Source organism: Callithrix jacchus, chromosome 11 (genome assembly GCF_049354715.1).
Source record: "Callithrix jacchus isolate 240 chromosome 11, calJac240_pri, whole genome shotgun sequence".
NCBI classification, from domain to species: Eukaryota; Metazoa; Chordata; class Mammalia; order Primates; family Cebidae; genus Callithrix; species Callithrix jacchus.
The window spans coordinates 106930214-106953404 of NC_133512.1; the positions used below are offsets into that span (position 1 = coordinate 106930214).

Here is a 23191-nt window from a genome sequence, read left to right on the forward strand (position 1 = left end):
CTGGTCTTGAACTCCTGACCTCAGGTAATCCATCCGCCTCGGTCTCCTGGTCTCAAATTCTTGACCTCATGATCCACCTGCCTTGTTCTCCCAAAGTGCTGGGATTACAGGTGTGAACTGGGCCTGGCTATTTTTTTCACTTTTTTGTAGAGCCAGGGCCTCACTCGGACTGGTCTCAAATTCCTGGGCTCAAGCAGTCCTCTCATATCAGCTTCCCAAAGTGCTGGAATAACAGGCGTGGGCCACTGTGCCAGGCCTGAAATGTATTTTTTACTGTAGGCTGGGGTCCAAAATGTTTGGGAAGCACTGAAATACAGGGCAATTTATTCACTGCCCACGAACATTACTTCTATGATGTCTTCAGGTAACCTGGAAAAATCTGTCTTACCCAAAACTCCAGTTACCTCTCCATATTCAGGATACTCTCTTCTGAGTGAGATAAACTCAACACTGGCAGGTGCAGCAAGAAAACAACAGATCCTGCCAAACATGACTGCAGGCTGAGAGCCACCGGCACATGTCTGCAATGTGGAAATCCAGTGCAGGTCAAGATTCACTCCAAATGTGTGACTAGGGCCAGGAAATAAAACCTGTTAGGTGTCAATGTCATAAAGTTAAGGGTCCAAATGTTGTGTTTCTTCTGGTAAAGGTTACTTTTTTTTTTTTTTTTGAGATGGAGTTTTGCTCTCGTTGCCTAGGACAGAGTGCAATGGTGCAATCTGGGCTCACTGCAACCTCCACCTCCTGGGTTCAAGGGATTCTCCTGTCTCAGCCTCCCACGTAGCTGGGATTACAGGCACCCACCACCATGCCTGGCTAATTTTTGTATCTTTAGTAGAGATGGGGTTTCACCATGTTGGCCAGGCTGGTCTCGAACTCCTTACCTCAGGTGATCCACCTGCCTTGGCTTCTCAAAGTGCTGGGATTACAGGCCTGAGTCCCTGCCTGGTTACTGTTTTTCAAAAAGTCACCTGATGCAGACCCACTGAGCACTTGGAGAACATCTACAGGTAGAAAACAAATATTACAAAAATTTTTTTTCTTTCTTTTCTTTTCCTTTTTTTTTTTCACCTGAACATAGCAGTGAAACAAATATTTAAATATCCTGATGGTTTCGGAAGTCAAGGAGAGAGAGAGATCCTGCCTCTGTCTACCACCTGACCCTCTCCACCAAGGTCACTATGAATACAAAGAGCATAGCTTGGGCTACCAGGAAAGAAGGCATTCATATGTATACGTGTGTATATATGTAAGGCGGGTTGCCTCGCCGGGAGGTTGGACACACCCACCTCTGCACCCAGCACCAGCCTCTGCACTTGGCACCTAGCTCTGCCACATGGCTCCCCTGGAAGGCTCCAGCGGATGCAAGGCTCCTGGCCGGCTCTCCTACCGGAAAACCCGCCCAACAACCCGCCAACCAATAGCGACCTGCTCCATCTTAATCCCGCTCCCCTGGAGTTAATCAGAGCACCCAGCTGTTGCTCGTTCAGTCTAGCCATAAAAACCCCACGCCCCAGGAAGTTGGCGCGACTTCCTTGGCCCCTTTCCCCAGGACCATGGAAACTCGCCCGGGAGCTGAATAAATTGGATTTTCATTTTCTTATACTGGCTTCAGTTTCCTCATTTTAAACTCGGCAATAAACCTTACAATATAGATACTTTTTTTTTCGTTTTTAAGAGACTGGGTCTCCCTCTGTCACCCAGGCTGGAGTGCAGTGACACGATCATAGCTCACTGCAGCCTCCAAAGGTGGGGTTGAAGTAATCCTCCTGCCTCAACTGCCCTAGTAGCTGGGATTACAGGTATACACCATCACGTGGCTAAGAAGGCATTATAGCCCTGAGTGGTGGTGACACACGTTATATACTTGATAGTATACACACACATATGTACACACCCCTATGTATATATAACACAAAATATATATTTTACCATTTTAACCATTTTTAAGTGTACAATTCAATAGCATTAAATCCATTGTTGTGCAGCCAACATCACCATCCATCTCCAGGACTTTTTTATCATCCCAAATGGAAACTTCATAGTTATTAAACAACAATTTCTCCATTCCTCTTCCCTCCAGCCACGGGCAACCACCATGCCACTTTCTGATTCTATGAATTTGAATTTGACTATTCTGGCTGCCCCATGTAAGTGGAATTGTACTGTACTAGTCCTTTTATGTCTGACTTATTTTATTTTATTTTTGAGACAGAATTTCACTCTTGTTGCCCAGGCTGGAGTGCAATGGCGTCATCTTGGTTCACCCCAAACTCTGCCTTCCAGGTTCAAGTGATTCTCCTGCCTTAGCCTCCAGAGTAGCTGGGATTGCAGACATGTGCCACCATGCCTGGCTAATTTTGTATTTTTAGTACAGACAGTGTTTCTCCATGTTGGTCAGGGTGGTCTCGAACTCCCAGCCTCAGGTGATCTGCCTGCCTGGTCCCCCCAAAGTGCTGGGATTACAGGTGTGAGCCACCGCACCTGGCTGTCTGACTTATTTCACTTAGCATAATGTTTTTTAAGGTTCCTTTATGTTGTAGCGTGTGTCAGAATTTGCTTCCTTTTTCAGGCTGAAAAATAAATGATTCACAATATATGTTTAAAAATAAAAGTAACATATTTGGCTCATTTATTTTGCTCACCCTGACATCATATTTCCCCTTCGATGCCTACAGACAAAACGACTGCCCTGTAAGGGCTAGAAACAAAACTACCATTGTATAAGGGCGAATAAAAATGAAAAATAACAGGCTTCATTCCTCTGCTGAAAATGAAGGAAGAGACTTCTCAGCCTTCTCACTTTCAAAATTTCTTTCTCTGTCCTTTTCAAATGCATACAAATCTTTATAATGGTGAAATAAGCTTCTTGCCAGTATCACAACTCAGAAGTGTGTCCTCAAGGTCTTGGGGGTCATCTTTTTGAAATGCAGACACGGAGTTCCTTTATCTCCCAGTTCCTACAGGAGGCTAAGAGGACTGACTTCCTGGGCGTGGGCGCCTTGCTCCAATTTGCAAAACTACCGCCTGCTGTGAAGATATGTGAAGTTTAACAGGAAAAAGATATGCGAAGTTTGTTTGGCTTCTGGATAAAGACAGCGTGATGGAACTGTTTGACAAAAGCTGTTGTCAAGTTCTGTTATTTGAAAAGTAGTGGTTGTTTATCTTGAGAACAGGTATGTAATGGTTGCTGTGGAGATTTTCTGGGTTAAGAGCAGTTTTCTTTCAAATTCAAACAAGTGTCTGTATTTTATTTATTTATTTATTTATGAGGTGGAGTCTTGCTCTGTTCCCAGGCTGGAGTGCAGTGGCACGATCTCAGCTCACTGCAACTTCCACCTCCTGGTTTCAAGCAATTCCCCTGCCTCAGCTTCCCAAGTAGCTGTGACTGCAGGCGTGGGCCATCACACCCAGATAGTTTTTTGTATTTTTAGTAGAGGCAGGGTTTCACCATGAGGGCCAGGACGGTCTCAATCTCCTGACTTCGTGATCCACCCGCCTCGGCCTCCCAAAGTGCTGGGATTACAGGCATGAGCCACCCGCGCCCGGCTATTTATTTTTTAAAGAAACAACAGCGGGGGAGGAGGGCGCTCAGTATCTTGCCCAGGCTGGTCTCAAACTCTTGGCCTCAAATGATGCTCCTTCCTCGGCCTCCCAAAGTGTTAGGATTGCAGGTGTGAGCCACTTGTGCCGGATTTTTTTTTGGAGGTAGGATCTTGTTCTGTTGCTCAGGCCGAAGTGCAATGGAGCGATCACAGCTGCCAGCCCCAAACTTTTGGGCTCAAGCGATCCTCGCGCCTTGGCTGCCCCAGTAGTGGAGACCGTAGGCACGTGCCACTACGCCTGGCTAATTTTAAATTTTTTTTGTAGAGACGGGGTCTGGCTTTATTTCTCAGGCTGGTTCTGAACTACTGGGTTCAAGTGATCCTCCCTTCTCGACTTCCTAAAGTGTTAGATTACAGGCGTGAGCCCACTGTGGCCGGCCTGCATTTAATTAACTTAGACACCTAAAATTACGGCAGGTCAGTGGCACACTTAGTTGTGTGTTACCGTTTATAAAAACAAAGACCGAATACAGCTCTTTTGAGAAAAGTATGTACCACTTCTCCCCATATCATTCTCTCCGCCTCTGGTCTTTCGCAGCTAACGTTCCTGGCTGGGTCCTCAGCGACTGGCTTCACTGGGGCCTCCCCTCTCCCGCCCTCTCCCGCCCTCTTCCGCGCGAGCAGGTGAGGCCGCGCCGCGGGACTACAACTCCCGGCGTGCCCCGAGACGGGAGGGTCACGTGGGCGCCCGGAAACCCTGGCCGCGGCGCCAGGGGTGAGCTGGCGGCGGGGGCGGCGGGCAGCGGAGCTCAGCGGACCAGGCGAGCGGACGGGGCTGGAGAGCGGCGACCACTGAGTGTCTCGGGTGCGCGAGCCGTGATGCGTGGGGCCGGAGCCCTGTTAAGGGCGGAGGCGGGTCCAATCCGAGGGGCTTCCCTGGTCGGGAGGGCGGTGCAGAGATGGAGGTGGCGGCCCCCCCCCGTGGGTGGGGTGCCCGGGCAGGATCGGCCGCTCGCGCTGTCCATCCGCGCCCCGGGCCCGGGTCTGGGGTCCCGGCGGCCACGGGGGGATCGCGAGGGGGAGGATGGGGAGGAGAAGGACCCCCGGGGGACCCTGTGGCCTGGCCGGGACCCACGCGGCGGCGGCTTTTGTGCTCCTAGCCAGCCTGCTCTCCAGCTGTGGGTCTGGGAGATTCTGATTTTCCCAGAAAAGGGCTTGTCGTTCGGACCAGGAGAGGAGATGCTTTTCAGGTAGGTGGGGAGGCTTTTTGGGAAGGATGTATAGAGGTCAGAGAAGGAGAGTGGTCTCAGTGGAGTAACTGGCTTTGTTTTCTGGTAACTACCATGATCTCCGTCAAGGAATTTGGTCAAATTATTCGTCATTCCCTCCTTATTCTTTGCAGAGTGTGTTCTGTTTATTCTCGGTTTTGACGGGCGATAATGGGAATGTGTCCCCGGAGTGTTTAGTGTTTTCTTGAAGTGTAAGATTGTAGGCTATCTCGTGGTAACTCTTACTGAAAGTTCATAGGGAGGAGTGGTTCCTGGATTGAGCAAAAGCATTCAATTGTTATCTTTTTGTCCACCACTTTATTTCTACCTTTACACAAGTTTATATACGCGTGTGTTTATAACTTATATAAAATAGTAGTTGTTGAAGGGAATGTCTTCAGTGCTTTGGTGCTTCAATGATTTTTCTTTTTTTTTTTTGAGACGGAGTTTCGCTGTTGTTACCCAGACTGGAGTGCAATGGCACGATCTCGGCTCACTGCAACCTCCGCCTTCTGGGTTCAAGCAATTCTCCTGCCTCACCCTCCGAGTAGCTGGGATTACAGGCGCGCGCCACCATGCCCAGCTGATTTTTGTATTTTTAGTAGAGACGGGGTTTCACCTCGTTGACCAGAATGGTCTCCATCTCTTGACCTCGTGATCCACCAGTCTCGGCCTCCCAAAGTGCTGGGATTATAGGCGTGAGCCACCGGGCCCGGCCAGCTTCAGTGATTTTTCAATTTGTCGAATGTTTCTTGTATACCAAGCTCTATACTAAGAACTCCAAATAAATTATCTCATTTAATCAATACATGAGGAAATTGAGCTTCAGGTTGGGTGTGGTCTCTCGTGCCTGTAATCCCAACACTTTGGGAGGCCGAAGCAGGTGGATCACTTGAGGCCAGACGTTCAAGAACAGCCTGGCCAACATGGTGAAACCCCAACTCTACTAAAAAGAAAAAAAAAGAATTAACCGGTTGTGGTGGTACACACCTGTAATCCCAGCTACTTGGGATGCTGAGGCAGAAGAATCACTTGAACCCGGGAGGCGGAGGTTGCAGGGAGCTCACGATCATGCCACTGCATTCCAGCCTGGGCAGCAGAGCCAGACTCTTTCTTTAAAAAAAAAAAAAAAGAAAGAAAGAAATTGAGATTTAGAGAAGTGACTTAAGTGGAGGGTCTTGAATATCATTCCTGTCTTGCCTCTTGAGAGATGCCATTCTTCTGTTAGTTTTTGATTTCCAGTCTCTGCCTAAGAAGGTGACCCGGAAACAATGCTTTTATAAAAGTTAGGTCAGCAGCTGGTTGCTGCTTTCTAGCTGTCAGAATCAACTGCCTTGTTGATTGTTTAAGGTTCTGACTTGTCTCTGCTCATTAGTGGTAATGATATGTCACTGCAGTGACCATTAACTTGTTTATAAATCCTTTGTGTGGAAGAGGGAAAGATCTTCATCTTGAAAACTAGTTGCCTTTGGAACATGTCCAAAAACAGGGAAGAGGAATGTGGTTTTGGAAACCCTGGAATAAGAGATTTTTATAGGTAAATGCCAGGTATTTTATGTCTGGTAATGAGACAATTTAAGAAGACAGAAAAATTACAGGAAGACTTGAGTTATGAATAAAAAGGATATAGGTGGTACAAGTAAATGGCTTCATATAAGATAATGTGGGATAAAAAAGATGCTTGTGGCTGGGTGCGGTGGCTCACGCCCGTGATCCCTGGGCTTTGGGAGGTCGAGGCAGGAGGATCTATCTCTTGAGACCAGGAATTCAAGACCAGACTGGGTAGCATAGCAAGACCCTGTCTCTACAAAAGCTAATAAAATTAGCCAAGTGTGATGGTGCCCACCTGGAGTCTTAGCAACTCTGGAGGCTGAGGCAGGAGGATCACCTAAGCCTAGGTAGACTGCAGAGGCTGCAGTGAGCTATGATCACGCCACTGCAGTCTAGCCTGGGTAACAGAGTGAGACCCTATCTCTGAAGAAAACCAAACAGATATTTGTGTGAGTGTGAGCATTGAGATGCTAAACTGCCACAGTATGCGGTAGTGTAAAAATGGTGAACTCAACTATCCATTTAATAATTTCCCACATTCTTCTTTACATTTTGAATACACATAATCTTTTTACTGTGCACATATAAAAACTGAAGTCTGAGAGGTGAGTAATTGCCCATCTAATGCCATCTAATGCCCGTCTCCTTTGAGTGTGTAAGAGAACCACTCTTAACCAGTAAGATGTTTCTTTTTCCCCAACCTGGATGTAAACCTCTGAATTTAAGGTGTGCTAGTTCTTTTATTTTTATTTATTTATTTATTTGAGACAGAGTCTCACTCTTGCCCAGGTTGGAGTACAGTGGGGGAATCTCGGCTCACTGCAACCTCTGTCTCCCAGGTTCAAGCAATTCTCCTGTCTCAGCCTCCCAAGCAGCTGGGACTACAGGCACCCACCACCCTACCTGGCTAATTTTTGTATTTTTAGTAGAGACAGGTTTTGCCATATTGACTAGGCTGGCCTCGAACTCCTAACCTCAAATGATCCACCTGCCTCAGCCTCCCAAAGTGCCAAAGTGCTGGGATTACAGGCGTGAGCCACAGTGCTTGGCCTGTTTTAATTTTTTTGTAGCTCTTTTTTAATGTATGAGGGTGTGATAGTTCTAACTACTGTGTTTTACCCAGCTTGGAGTATTTTCTTTCTTTTTTTTTTTTGAAACAGAGTCTCGCTATATTGCCAGGCTGGAGTGCAGTGGCATGATCTCGGCTCACTGTAACCTCCACTTCCTGGGTTCAAGTGATTCTCGAGCCCCTGCCTCCTGATTAGCTGGGACTACAGGCGTTAGCCACCACACACAGCTAATTTTTGTATTTTTAGTAGAGACAGGGTTTCACCATGTTGGCCAGGATGGTCTCGATTTCTTGATCCGTTCGCCTTGGCCTCCTAAAGTGCTAGGATTACAGGCATGAGCCATTGTGCCAGGCTGGAATATTTTCTATTTTAACCTTTCCTCTTAAGTGATATAATATAGGATCTAGAATCAGGTCTGAGTTTGAATGTGCACTCCATCTCTTAAAAGATTGCCTTTTTTAATTTTTTTTTTTTTGAGACAGAGTTTCGCTCTTGTTACCCAGGCTGGAGTGCAATGGCGCGATCTCGGCTCACCGCAACCTCCGCCCCCTGGGTTCAGGCAATTCTCCTGCCTCAGCCTCCTGAGTAGCTGAGATTACAGGCACACGCCACTGTGCCCAGCTAATTTTTTGTAATTTTAAGTAGAGACGGGGTTTCACCATGTTGACCAGGTTGGTCTCGATCTGCCGACCTCGTGATCCACCCGCCTCGGCCTCCCAAAGTGCTGGGATTACAGGCTTGAGCCACCGCGCCCGGCCGCCTTTTTTAATTTTTTGAGACAGAGTTTTGCTCTCGTTACCCAGGCTGGAGTGCAATGGCGCCATCTCGGCTCACCGCAACCTCTGCCTCCCAGGTTCAAGCAATTCTCCTGCCTCAGCCTCCTGAGTAGCTGGGATTACAGGCATGTGCCACCATGCCCAGCTAATTTTTATATTTTTAGTAGAGACGGGGTTTCACCATGTTAGCCAGGGTAGTCTCGAACTCCTGACCTCAGATGATCCACCTGCCTTGGCCTTCCAAAGTGCTTGGATTACAGGCGTGAGTCACCATGCCTGGTGACGTTACTTTCCTTTTTTCTTCTGAGACGGAGTCTCACTCTGTTGCCCTGGCATGTGATCTTGGCTCACTGCAACCTCCGTCCCCTGGGATTCTAATTTTCCTGCCTCAGCCTCTGAGTAGCTGGGATTATAGGAGCCTGCCAACATGCCCAGCTAATTTTTGTATTTGTAGTAGAGACAGGGTTTCACCATCTTGGCTGGGCTGGTCTCGAGCTCCTGACTTCTTGATCTACCCACCTCGGCCTCCCAAAGTGCTGGGATTGCAGGCGTCAGCCACTGCACCTGGCCGATTACTTTCTAATATCTGTTTTCTCATCTGTAAAATACTGAGAGAACTAAATGCAGTAATGTATGGTAAGTACCAAGCATGATGCCTGGCACTTTGTAAGCATTCAGTGTTCTGCCATCAGTCAACCAATTTATTCATTCAAAATAAACTTTTTTTTTTTTTTGAGAAGGAGTTTCGCTCTTGTTACCCAGGCTGGGGTGCAATGGCACGATCTTGGCTCACTGCAACCTCCGCCTCCTAGGCCCAGGCAATTCTCCTGCCTCAGTCTCCTGAGTAGCTGGGATTACAGGCACACGCCACCATGCCCAGCTAATTTTTTTTGTATTTTTTAGTAGAGACAGGGTTTCACCATGTTGACCAGGATGGTCTCAATCTCTTGACCTCGTGATCCACCTGCCTCAGCCTCCCAAAGTGCTGGGATTACAGGCTTGAGCCACTGCGCCCGGCTTTTTTTTTTTTTTTTTTAAAACAGTCTCCCACTGTCGCCCAGGCTATAGTGCAGTGGTGCAATCTTGGCTCACTGCAGTCTTCGCCTCCTGGGTTCAAGCAATTCTCCTGCCTCAGCCTCCGGAGCAGCTGGGAGTACAGGTGTGCACCACCATGCCCAGCTAACTTTTTTGTATTTTTAGTAGAGATGGGGTTTCACCATGTTGGCCAGCATGGTCTCGATCTCCTGACCTCGTGATCCACCCACCTCAACCTCCCAAAGTGCTGGGATTACAGGCATGAGCCACTGTGCCTGGATATTTTTTTTGTTTTGATATGGGATCCCACTCTGTTGCCCAGGCTGGAGTGTAGTGGCACAATCTTGGCTAACTTCAGTTTCCACCTATGGGGTTCAAGGGATCCTCCCACCTCCACCTCCTGAGTAGCTGGAACTACGGGTATACACCATCATGCCCTACTAATTTTTGTATTTTTTGTAGAGACAGGGTTTCACCATATTGCTCAGGTTGGTCTTGAACCCCTGGGCTCAAGCCATCTGTCTGCCTTGCCTCCCAAAGTGTTGAGATTACAAGTGTGAGCCATCCCGCCTGGCCCAAAAAATCTTTATTGATCATTCTCAATGCTCTGCTGGGTCCTGTGAGTGTAGGTATGGGACTCAGGACAGAGAGAGCCACTGCTTTTATGGAGCTTACAGAGAGGATCAGTAGACATGGAAACAGTGAATCCAGATAATTGAGAGAAATGCTCTGAAGGAAAGAAATAGTGAAAGGAATGAGAGAGGTAGTAACCAGGGAAGACCATTTTAGATAGTATGGTCAGGGCAGGTCACTCTAGGGGGTGACATTTCATTGACTAGCCAAGAAAAGGAAGGAGCAAGCCATTTGCTGAGAACCAGGACAAAAGCACTTCTTTTGTACAGCAGCAAACACCAAGCCTAAAGCAAGAGGAGGCTTGATGGGTTCAGGGACAGGAAGGGATTTGGTGTGGGGAGACAGCAGTGAGCCTGAGGAGTGGCAGTGGTGAGGGTGGGAGGTAGGTGGGCAAAGTAGAAAGGAGATGGGCTAGATCCTCACCAGGTGGCCTGGCAAAGGATTGGGAACCACCCAGCTGCCCAGTGGGGGACTTCTCTTGTGCAGAAGATATTTAGATATTTAGTGGCCGGGTGCGGTGGCTCACGCCTATAATCCTAGCACTATGGGAGGCTGAGGTGATTGGATCACCAGGTCAAGAGATCAAGACCATCCTGGTCAACAAGGTGAAACCCCATCTCTACTAAAAATACAAAAATTAGCTGGGCATGGTGGCGCGTGCCTGTAATCCCAGCTACCCGGGAGGCTGAGGCAGGAGAATTGCTTGAACTCAGGAGGCAGAGGTTGCGGTGAGCCGAGATGGCACCATTGCACTCCAGCCTGGGTAACAAGAGCAAAACTCTGTCTCAAAAAAAAAAAAAAGATATTTAAAAGATTCATTCATGTCAGGGAGGACTGTGCACATGTTCAGAAAAGTGCAGCAGTTCCGCAGCTGCTGATATGGATGGACCTCCAACCTCTGATAAGTGAAGAAAATGCGCAACAGGTAGTGTATCCTTTGTGCTCACATGTGTGATCGCGGGGGCTCCACCTGGCACGTGTGCAGAGGTACAGATAGGGCCCCTGAAGGGAAGACGTGAAAGAAACTGGTTAGGAGAGGCTGGGCGCAGTGGCTCACACATATAATCGCAGCACTTTGGGAGGCCTAGGCGGATAGATCACAAGTTTAAGAGATCGAGACCATCCTGGTCAATAAGGTGAAACCCCATCTCTACTAAAAATACAAAAACTAGCTGGGAATGGTGACACACGCCTGTAGTCCCAGCCACTCAGGAGGCTGAGGCAGGAGAATTGCTTGAACCCAGGAGGCGGAGATTGCGGTGCGCCAAGATCGTGCCATCGCACTCCAGCCTGGGTAACAAGAGCGAAACTCCGTCTCAAAAAAAAAAAAAAAGAAAGAAACTGGTTAGGAGATTAGGGTGGACTAAGGACACAGGAGGGAGTTGAATCCTTTGAGTTTTTTGTGTTGTTGAGATGGAGTCTCACTCTGTTGCCCAGGCTGGAGTGCAGTGGCATGATCTCAGCTCATTGCAACCTCCAATTCCTGGGTTCAAGTGATTCTCCTGCCTCAGCCTTCTTAGTAGCTGGGATTATAGGCACATGTCACTGTGTTTGGCTAAGTTTTGTATTTTTTAGTAGAGGTGGGGTTTCCCCATGTTGGCCAGGGTGGTCTCAAACTCCTGACCTCAGGTAATCCACCCACCTCGGCCTCCCAAAGTGCTGGGATTACAGGCGTGAGCTGCCGCACCCGACTGTATCCTTTGACTTTTATACCTTAGGCATATAATATTAGTTGGAAAGTAATGAAATAAAGCAAAACCCAACCTCTGCAGTTTAGTTAGCTCAGGCAGCCTCCTCCTCCATCCATAGCCTCCTGTTACCAACCCATCTATCAGCCCTGCCCCTCCCCAGCCCTAAGCATCTATTTACCTACAGAGGTTAGACAGGCTTTGAAGGCTGTAGCAAACAATCTGTATTTTTGTCTGAGTCTTGGGAAGCCAGAAAAGGGTTTTAAGCAGAAACTGTCAAGGTAGGCACGTGGGAGATGCTGCTGGTGGTTTATCTTAGGGTGGTGGCAGTGAGGATGGAGAGAAGAGGGTGGTGGTGAAGAGGGCCAGAACTTAGAGACTGGGGAATGAGCTTATCAATATGGATGTTGGGATTTGGAATATATTTTGGAAGTGAAAAGGACTGGATTTAGTAATGGATTGCAGGCAGAAGTTAAAGGAAAAGAGGTAAAGGATATCTTGTAGTTATTTTGGTTGACTGTAAGGAATGGCAGTGCCTTAGCTGAGGTGGGAATACCAAGGGATGTCACAGGTGATTAGCGACTATCTGGGCTGGACTGGAGGAGGTTAGTCGCTTTCACATGGACACCTTTCAGTCCCATTGGAGTGTAGCTCCAGCCAGAGACCTTAAGTTGTCTTCGCGCTTAGATGCTGTCCACTGAGGGTTCCAAGTTGGGAAAAAGAAAGGGAGGGAGAGGGTTCTCTGTAAGGAGGGTTTCCTGTACAGGTCACCAAAATGTTGCAGGTGATCAGTGACTATCAGGGCTGGTGGTACAGGCAGTCAGAAGAATTTACCAAGACAGTTTTAGGTATAGAAAGGCAGATTTAGTAGAGAAGGTATGAGAGTGTGTTTGCAAGGAAGCAGCAGGCAGGTTAGCAAGAGAGGAGCTGACTGCAAGGAGATAAAGGCTTGCTGGAGATGTTATGGGATGGTGCTGTGTGCTGAAGAGGGCTTTGTGCAGTACAGATAACGCCAAGGTTGCGGTGAGCTGACTTGCATTTTTCTATCAGCTGAGTGTCTGGTGCTTATTGGGTGCAGGAAGATTGTGAGTTACTTGTGCAGGAGGCAAGTGTGTCCTGGACCACGAAGAAAGGCAGACTTAGAACTTCTCTGCTTGCTCTTTTTGCTTTCCGTTGCTCCCACCAGCCTGACTCTTTTTCTCTAATTAGAACTCCATAGGGGAGGGATAGATTTGGAGGGAGAAATGAAGAGTTCTGTTTTATTTTATTTGAAATGGAGTCTCACTCTGTTGCCCAGACTGGAGTGCAGTGGTCTGATGTCGGCTCACTGCAACCTCTGCCTCCCCGGTTCAAGTGATTCTTCTGCCTTAGCTTCCTGAGTAGCTGGGATTACAGGGTGCCTGCCACCATGACCAGCTACTTTTTGTATTTTTAGTAGAGATGGAGTTTCACCGTGTTGGCCAGGCTGGTCTCGATCTCCTGATCTGGCCTCCTGAAGTGCTGGGATTATAGGCGTGAACCACCATGCCCAGCCTAAGAGTTCTGTTTTAGATCCATGGAGGGGTATTAAGTGATCATTTGGATCTTGGAGGATCTAAGTTAGAGTTGTGAATCTGGGATTTTTTTTTTTTTTTTTTTTAAATAAAGACAGGGTTTCACCATGTTGGTCAGGCTGGTCTTGAACTCCTGACTCCGTGATCCACCTGCCTTGGCCTCCCAAAGTGCTGGGATCACAGGGAATCTGGGAATTGTTGACTTAAAGGCATGATACTGGCGGAAGGAGGAGAAAAAGATGTTGGAAGTTTAAAAAGCGAAGTGTGAAATTGCTGTCTCAGATTCAGAAAGCACAATTACTGGGAAGTAGTAATTGCTTGCTGGGCAGTGCTGCATGCCCTTTTGTGGTTTGTGGTTTGAATCTAAAAAGTGAAATCAGCCTGCTTGTGTGATTTTTCTGTGGCAGAACTCAGCTGCTTGGGTGCAGGAAAGGAGGTGAACAGAGACAAGGAAGGGCACTATAGATTCTAAGTTGCCGAGGAAGAAAATGAGGACAAGGGGGGATGGATAAGGGAAAAGTGAGGTTACTGCACTGGGAGACTTGTTGAGGTCAAATGACTGTTGAGGTGTGGTGGATTCAGGTAGTTGATCTGCAAGGACAGGAAGTAGGAGGTTTGAAAAGTTTTCAGCCTTGCCTGCGTTTTTATTGAGGGATGGAGGAGAAGGGTGGTGGTGAAGAGAACCGGAACTGAGAGGCTGGGGTAGAGCTTATCCACCTGTCTGAGGGATGGCGGCACAGGAGTGCTGGGGAGATCAGTCCCTGATTTCTATAGGGAACAGTAGCCTGGGTCTTGCCAGGAAGACAAAGATCTGGAAATGGCTTCAGGGAAACAGAGAAAAGGACCCCTTGTGTCCTTGAGGCCTGTAGGTTGTGGGAGGAAAGATTGCTCCTCTTGAGACCCTTAGGGGAAGTGAAGGTATCAGGGGAGCGCCAGGAGTCTTGTAAGGATATGGTACTGCTGACCATGTAACTAAGTTTCCAGAGAGTAAAGATATGGGGTTTGCTAACTATGTATCTCTGTTTCCAGAGAGCATGGTCAAAAGGGCCAGGGGTGGGTGTGTGGGAAGACTGGGCAGATGAGATGAATGGGGCAGAGTGGGTGTGTGGTGGCTTCATGTATGTCATCTCCTTTCCTACTAACCTCTCCCCTGCCCACTCTGCAGTAGACTTTCTCTCTTTACAGAGTTTCTTTTCTTTTTTTTTTTGGGGGGACAGAGTTTCGCTCGTTACCCAGGCTGGAGTGCAATGAGGCCATCTCGGCTCACCACACCCTCCGCCTCCTGGGTTCAGGCAATTCTCCTGCCTCAGCCTCCTGAGTAGCTAGGATTACAGGCACACGCCATCATGCCCAGCTAATTTTTTTGTATTTTTAGTAGAGACGGGGTTTCACCATGTTGACCAGGATGGTCTCGATCTCTTGACCTCGCGATCCACCCGCCTCGGCCTCCCAGAGTGCTGGGATTACAGGCATGAGCCACTGCACCCAGCTACAGAGTTTCTAATATAAGACAGTCAGTTTTTCTTTTTCTTTTGTTTGGAGGCAGGATCTTCCTCTGTCACCTAGGCAGGAGTGCAGTGGCATCATCATAGCTCACTGCAGTCTTGAAGGCCTGGCCTCAAGTAATCCTCCTGCCTCAGCCTCCCTAGTAGCTAGGACTACAGTGCATGCCACCACATCTGGCGAATTTTAAAATTTTTTGTAGAGTCGGGGTCTGTTGCCCAGGCTCATCTTGAACTCCTGGCCTCAAGTGATCCTCTTGCCTTGGCCTCTGAAGTACAGCTTTATATTTGGGTTTTAAAGGACTCTAAATTAGAAATTAGAAATAATAATTGAGGGAAATTTTATATCTCAAAACAGCATTGTAGAAAGCAACATTGTTGCCAGGCGAGGTGGCTCACGCCTGTAATCCCAGCACTTTGGGAGATCGAGACCATCCTGGCCAATGTGGTAAAACTCTGTCTCTACTAAAAAAATACAAAATAATTAGCTGAGCATGGTGGTGCACTCCTGTAATCCCAGCTACTCGGGAGGCAGAGGCAGGAGAATGCAGTGAGCTGAGATTGCAGTGAGCCAAGATCATGCCAGTGCACTATAGCCTGGACGACAGTGTGAGACTATGTCTCAAAAAAAAAAAAAAAAAAAAAGGCAACATTGCCTTCCACCTGGACATGTTGCTGCAGTGAGAAGTCATTTTTTACTTAGCAGTGATTGCACACTGTTGTAACCACCCAATGGGTTCACCTCGCCTGCTGCCTAGACAGTGCCAGTTTATCAAGATGGAAATTGCAATGGCGAAACAGTAATTCACACAGATCTGATTGTACAGGAGACCGGAGTTTTATTATTACTCACATCAGTCTCCCTGAGGGAGATCAGAGTTTTGAAAGATAATTTGGTGGGTAGGGCTTGAGAAGTAGGGAGTACTGATTGGTCAGGTTGGAGATGGAATCATAGGGGGTTGAAGTGAAGTTTTCTTGCTGTGTCTTCTGTTCCTGGGTGGGCTGGTAGAACTAGTTGAGCCAGATTGGTGGTCTGTGTGGTGTCAGCTGATCTATTGAGTGTAGGGTCTGCAAAAGACCCCAAGCACTGATCTTAGGTTTTACAATAGTGATGTTATCCCTAGGAGCAATTTGTGGAGGTTCAGAGTCTTGGAACCAGAGGCTGCATGACCACTACATTTTTCTTTCTTTTCTTTTCTTTCAACAGCCTCACTCTGTGGCCCAGGCTGGAGTGCAGTGGTGTGATCTCGGTTTACTGCAGCCTCTGCCTCCTAGGTTAAGTGATTCTTGTGCCTTGACCTCCTGAGTAGCTGGGAATTACAGGTGTGTGTCACCACTCCTGGCTAATTTTTTTGTTTTTTAGTAGAGATGGGGTTTTGCCGTGTTGGCCAGGCTGGTCTTGAACTCCTGACCTCAAGTGATCTGCCTGCCTCAGCCTCCCAAAGTGCTGGGAGTACAGGTGTAAGTCACTGCACCCAACCTGGCTAATATATTTTTAAAATTTTTTTGTAGAGATGGGGTTTTGCTCCCCATCTCTACTAAAAAATACAAAAATTAGCTGGGCGTGGTGGCAAGCGTCTGTAGTCCCATCTACTCAGGAGGCTGAGGCAGGAGAATTGCTTGAACCCAGGAGGTGGATGTTGCAGCGAGCTGAGCTTGCACCACTGCACTCCAGCCTGGGCAACAAAGCAAGACTCCGGTCTCAAAAAAAAAAAGAAAGAAAGAAAAAGGCTGGGTGATGTGGTTCATGCCTGTAATCCCAGTACTTTGGGAAGCTGAGGTGGGCAGATCACAAGGTCAGGAGATGGAGACTATCCTGGCCAACATGGTGAAACCCCGTCTTTACTAAAAAAAAAAAAAAAAATTAGTTGGGTGTAGTGGTATGTGCCTGTTGTCCCACCTTCTTGGGAGGCTGAGACAGGGGATTTGCTTGAACCAAGGAGGCGGAGGTTGCAGTGAGCCGAGATCATGCCACTGCTGTCCAGCCTGGTGACAGAGCAAGACTCCGTCTCAAAAAAAAAAAAAAAAGACCAAAGATGGAGTATTGCTCTGTTGCCCAGGCTGGTCTCAAACTCCTGAACTCCGTCAGTCCACCCGCCTCAGCCTCCCAAAGTGCTGATATTACAGGGGTGAGCCACTGTAGTTAATATCAATGTACTCTATTTTGAAAATTGCTAAAAGAGTAGATGTTAAGTTTTCTCACAACAAAAAATAAGTTGGTGAGGTAATGCATATATTAACTAGCTTGATTGAGCTATGTGCACTTATTTTAACACATGTACGTGATGAATATATGCAATTTTATTAGTCAATTAAAAATACTGTAATGTTAAAATTCTTGTTGCTGTCAACTCTCAGTTGATAATTGTGTATTTAGTATTCATTGATAGCGTCTCCAATCATACCTCTGTAACACCCTGAACATGGCCAGTGTTCTCTGACTTTGGAAGCTAAGTGTGATGGGGCCTGGTTAGGGCTTGGATGGGACACTGCCTGGAAATGCTGCTTGTTGTGGGCTTTAAACAAAAAGATCACTGACTGAGAAAATACTAAATGACAAGCTGCGGTGAATTCAGAAACACTGAATGAAATTGGGTTTTATTAATTATAACAGCATTTACATATACTTGAAAAATGTTACACATTTGTTCGGTGTGTATTTAGAGTGGTAAAGAGAGCATTCTCCAGAAAGTAGGATGTGCTCAATGGACACAGACTTGACTAAAACTCCTGTACACCCCAGGGTCCCTGAGCTCAAGGATGGTTGGAAATCACTTCTGTGATAGGTAATAGGATACATGTGCAAGGTATTATTATTATTATTGTGATTGCATAGAACCAAATGTGATAGTATTTTCCTTAAATACCATTATGTCCATGGCAGGTGAAGGTATTAAACTGTTTTCCTTGGTCAGGTGGCTCACGCCTGAAGCCCCAGCACTTTGGAAGGCTAAGGTGGATAGATTGCTTGAGGCCAGGAATTCAAGACCAGCCTGAACAACATGCCAAAATCCTGACTCTACAAAAAAAAAAAAATACAGAAAATTAGCTGGATGTGGTGGTGTGTGTGCCTGTGTTCCCAAAGGATTGCTTGAGCCTGAGAGGTCAAGGCTGCAGTGAGCTGAGGTTGTGCCACTGTGCTCCAGTCTGGTTGACAGAGTGAAACCCTGTTCTAAAAAATAAATAAATAAGGCTGAGTGTGGTGGCTCATGCCTTTGATCCCAGCACTTTGGGAGGCCAAGGTGGGCAGATCATCTGAGGTCAGGAGTTCGAGACCAGCCTGACCAACATGGTGAATCCCCATCTTTACTAAAAATACAAAAATGAGCTGGGCATGGTGGTGGGCACCTATAATCCCCACTACTTGGGAGGCTGAGGCAGGAGAATCTCTTGAACCCGGGAGATGGAGATTACAGTGAGCTGAGATTGTGCTATTGCATTCCAGCCTGGGCGACAGAGCCAGGCTCCATCTCAGGGGGAAAAAAAAGGTCACTTTTCCAGTGTACTTATTAAGGCTTTTCTCCCCAATCATTGTAGCTTAGGAAAAGATGGTCTATTTAGAAACTAAGTCCAAATGTTTGGATTTATTTTGGTAGTTATTTAAAGCTGTTAATATAACCATACAGCCCTAGATTATGAACTCTATTGCCAATGTGCTGTAATCTCAATCTATTGGAGCATTTATTTTTAGAATCATGATTTTACATGATACAGTTTTGCATTTCATATTCCATGCCCTTTCCTGGAGTACATACTACAGTGTTTTGAGGTGTGAAGGTGTCCAGTTCAAAGAGCTACGATTCATAGAGAATTATTAAAGCTTTGAGTTTTTCCACTTGGGTTTCATGTTTAATTATTTTTTATTTATTTATTTATTTATTTATTTATTTATTTTTAAGGTAGGGTTTCACCATGATGGCCAGGCTGGTCTTGAACTCCTGACCTCAGGTGATCCACCCACCTCAGCCTCCCAAAGTGCAAGGATTATAGGCATGAGCCACCGTGCCCGGCCTGTTTAATTTTTAAGATAGAAGTAAATTTAGTCATAATACCAGTAGCTCTTGTTTTTGTAACCTGGAATTACAGACGGGAAGTTTATTTACATTTTATGAGTGGAATTTTATAGTCTTACTCTGCACATAATTTTATTGACATTTTCCAAGAAGAATGACTTTAAAATGAAATTAGTTAAATTCTACTGATTTGGAATTGATCCTTGGCAGATCAGTGGCTAAAATCATTATCTGAATACATCAAATACATTGTTACTTTTAGCCTTACAACTCTCAAGTGAGATAAGCCATTTTATGGATGACCACTTGTGAGTTAATTGAGCATGACTGGTCTAAGGGCTAACAGCTAGGAATGAAAACAACGGTAAAGTGTACATAATTGTAACCACCTCAACTTTGTTTCTTTTATCTACAAGTTGCCAGAATGGCCTTTCTGCTGGGTCTCTTAGGCTTTAAGGTTTCGGTGTATCTATTGAGCTGTGGCTAGTGAAAGTAAGTAGTATAACAGTTCCAGTGAACGACATCTGAGAGCCAAGCCCTGTGGCTCTCTCTTTAGTATTGGGAGCTCTTGAATGTGTTCCCTACCTTGACTACTGTTGTATATTTATCCTACAAGCCATTTTGTGGATTTTTTCCCCTGTGTATGCAGATAAATTACGTTACATTTTTTGGTGCTGGGGGGCAAGCAAGGTCTTACTCTGTGGTACAGACTGGAGTGCAGTGATGTGATCATAGCTCACTGCCCCTTTGAACCCCTGGGCTCAAGCGATCCTCCTGCCTTAGCCTCCTGAGTATCTGGGACCACAGATGCGAACTACCACACTTGGCTATTCTTTATTTTTAGTTTTTGTAGAGGTGGGATCTCACTCTACAGCACAGGCTGTTCTCAAACTCTTGGGCTTAAGTGATGCTCCTGCCTTGGCCTCCCAAAGTATGGGGATTAGAGGCATGAGCCACCATACCTGGCCTACCTTATAGTAGTTTTCTAATGCTGTGGCTGTTTCCCTTCCGTTATAAAAATTATATAAATGTTTGTTGTAGCCTTTTTAAGAAAGTATTTAGAAGAAAATCAAAATTATCTATCATTTCACTACCCAGACAGAACTGATAGATTCCCTATTTATTTGTATTATATAAACATAGTTGAGTTGATTAGATTTATAAGCTCCCACTTCTTTGCACTTGACATTTTCTCATGTCATTACAAAGTCTTTTACTTCATGGCAAATGATTATAAATGATTTAGCCATTTGGACATACCGTAATTTATTAAATTCCTCTATTACTGTATATTTAGATTGGTTCTGGAGACTCCTAACTGGAGTCATTAACTTTAGCTGCTTACTTTATGCTTAATTGTTCCTGGATATCATGGGTGCAGCTTTCAGAGAGTGCAGTCAAATGAAAAGGCACTGGGGCTGGGCACGGTGGCTTATGCCTGTAATCCCAGCACTTTTGGAGGCCAAGGTGGCAGATATCTTTGAGCTCAGGAGTTCGAGACCAGCCTGAGCAACATGATGAAACCATGTTTCTACAAAAATACAAAAATTAGCGAGGCATGGTGGCTCATGCTTGTAGTCCCAGCTACTTGGGAGGCAGAGGCTGGAGAATTGCTTGAGCCCGGGAAGCAGAGGTTGCAGTGAGTCAAGATCGTGCCTCTGCACTCTAGCCTGGGCAACAGAGTGAGAGCCTGTCTCAGAAAGAAAAATTTTGAAAAGCTACCAGAAATAGTGGAAGGAGATGCAAAGGAGTGGCCTAACCTCTTTCTCTGTTCCTTTGACACAAACTTTTTCATTTTGGGGGGATACTCAGGGGCAGATAAGGGTTAGGCAGCTGGCCCAGAGTCTTGGAGTGGGACCTCACCTCAAGGCAATAGAAATCATTTAGAACATTGTATTTAATCATTTTGTTTTGCTTTGTTTAGAGTCAGGGGTCTCACTTTGTTGCCCAGGGTCGAGCAGTGGCATGATCATAGCTCACTGTAACCTCTAACTCCTGGACTCATGGGATCCTCCTGCCTCAGCGTCTCCAGTAGTTGGAGGACTACAGGTGTGAGCCATTGTGCCCAGCTCCTTCTTTCTTTTAATATTAAAAATATCCTCCAGTTCACATGAGCTATAAGGAAATTAAATTAAAAAAAGAAAAAAAAAATCCTCGAGCACTTTCGCTTATAGGTCTAAATATGTCTTGCCTTTTTTTTTTTTTTTTTTTTTGAGACGGAGTTTCATTCTTGTTACCCAGGCTGGAGTGCAATGGCGCGATCTCGGCTCACTGCAACCTCTGCCTCCTGGGTTCAGGCATTTCTCCTGCATCAGCCTCCTGAGTAGCTGGGATTACAGGCACACGCCACCATGCCCAGCTAATTTTTTGTATTTTTATTAGAGTTGGGGTTTCACCATGTTGACCAGGATGGTCTCGATCTCTTGACCTCGTGATCCACCCGCGTCGGCCTCCCAAAGTGCTGGGATTACAGGCGTGAGCCACTGTGCCCAGCCTATGTCTTGCGTTTTTTTAAGGAATAGATCCCTGGAAATTCATTTTTTTAAGTGAAAGCAAGTTTATTCAAAAGTAAAGGAATAAAAGGATTGCTGCTCCATAGATAGAGCAGCCCAGAAATTGACTTTTTGTGTCAAATTCTCTTGATGAACATTGCTAGATTGTCTTCCTATAATATACGCATTTTTACTTCTTTCAGTAGCATATGGGAGTTCAGGAACCATTATACTCGTAAGCTGCATTGAGCACAATCTTCTTTAGCTATGCAAATGTTTTCTTGCCTTAATTACATTTCTTTTTTCTTTTTCTTTCCTTTTTTTTTTTTTTTTGAGACAGAGTCTCACTCTGTTGCCAGGCTCGAGAGGTGTGATCTTGGCGCACTGCAACCTCTGTCTCCTGGGTTCGGGCAATTCTTGTGCCTCAGCCTTCTGAGTAGCTGCGATTACAGGCATGCACCACCATACCCAGCTAGTTTTTGTATTTTTAGTAGAGATGGGGTTTCACCATGTTGGTCAGGATGGTCTCGATCTCTTGACCTTGTGATCTGCCCGCTTAGGCCTTCCAAAGTGCTGGGATTACAGGCATGAGCCACTGCGCCCAACCATTTGTTTTATTTTATTTGAGATGGAGTCTTGCCTTATTATCCAGGTTGGAGTGCAGTGGTGTGATCTTGGCTCAACTGCAACCTCTGCTTCCTGGATTCAAGCGATTCTCCTGCCTTAGCCTCCTGAGTAGCTGGGATTACAGGCATCTACCACCATGCCCAGCTAATTTAAAAAATATTTTTGGTATATTTCACCATGTTAGCCAGGCTGGTCTCGAACACCTGACCTCAAGCCATCGCCCTCCTTGGCCTCCCAAACTGCTGGGATTACAGGCATGAGCCACTGCGCCTCACCAATTACACTTCTAATATTACTAGTAGGATTGAACTTTTACTTCTTAGGGGTTTTTTTTTTTTTTTTTTAGACGGAGTTTCGCTCTTGTTACCCAGGTTGGGTACAATGGCATGATCTTGGCTCACCGCAGCCTCCACCTCCTGGGTTCAGGCAATTCTGCCTCAGCCTCCTGTATTTCTTAAGTTTAATAGCCATTTCATTTCTTCCAAGTTGTCTGTTTATTTCCTTTGCTCATTTTTTCTATGAGAGTGAGTGATTTTCCGCTGGTCGTGGTGGCTCACAACTGTAATCCCAGCTCTTTGGGAGGCTGAGGTGGGCATATCACCTGAGGTCAGGAGTTCAAGACCAGCCTGACCAATATGGTGAAACCCCATCTTTAAAAAAAAAAAAGTGAGTGATTTTCTTATCAGTTTTTATTAGCTCATTCTATTAAGATATAATCTGTTCTCCAAGATTTTTTTTTAAGGACTACCTAATCTCTTTAACATAATTATCAATCCAATTTTCTGGTGTCAACTAGGTCATGAGATTTTTCTCACAAGGTCTGATTATATGGTGACTATAAATCTAAATAATTCAGTTTTTGGATAATCTGCCTATGTTTAATAATGTCCATAATGTATTTTGTCTTTCCAGAAAGAAGAAATGATGTAAATTACTCACTCTGCAAACTTTAAGGTCAAAGGTGAGAAGGGAGGTCAGGAAGAACATGGCCTGGCCAAATGTTTTTCAGCGAGGATCTCTGCTGTCCCGGTTCAGCCATCATCATGTCGTAGTGTTCCTGCTCACCTTCTTCAGGTAAGCACATTGCTAAAGCTAAAGCTGCTCTCCTGCTTGTGTTTTTTCCTTTTTTTCTTTTCTTTCTTTCTTTTTTTTTTTTTTAGACGGAGTTTTGTTCTTGTTACCCAGGCTGGAGTGCAATGGCACCATCTCGGCTCACTGCAACCTCCGCCTCCTGAGTTCAGGCAATTCTCCTGCCTCAGCCTCCTGAGTAGCTGGGATTACAGGCACGCGCCACCATGCCCAGCTAATTTTTTGTATTTTTAGTAGAGACGGGGTTTCACCATGTTGACCAGATGGACTCGATCTCTTGACTTGTGATCCACCCGCCTCAGCCTCCCAAAGTGCTGGGATTACAGGTGTGAGCCACCGCACCCGGCCT

At 46.1% G+C, this 23191-nt stretch overlaps 1 protein-coding gene across 6 annotated transcripts in view; it reads left to right on the forward strand.

Annotated features, from left to right (window-relative positions):
* Positions 1-4313: 4313 nt before the first annotated feature.
* Positions 4314-23191, forward strand: part of SLC37A3 (solute carrier family 37 member 3) — an 87758-nt gene continuing 68880 nt past the window's right edge. For 4 of the 6 annotated variants that reach the window (XM_078343632.1, XM_078343634.1, XM_002751934.6 and 1 more), the window contains exons 1-2: positions 4314-4410; positions 22666-22827. In XM_078343632.1, coding sequence (XP_078199758.1) covers positions 22739-22827 — 89 coding nt within the window. In that variant the 5' untranslated portion in view covers positions 4314-4410; positions 22666-22738. Of the gene's footprint in view, positions 4411-4526; positions 4796-22665; positions 22828-23191 lie in introns of those variants that run through there. The other 2 variants (XM_078343633.1, XM_017975585.4) reach the window with 1 other exon arrangement.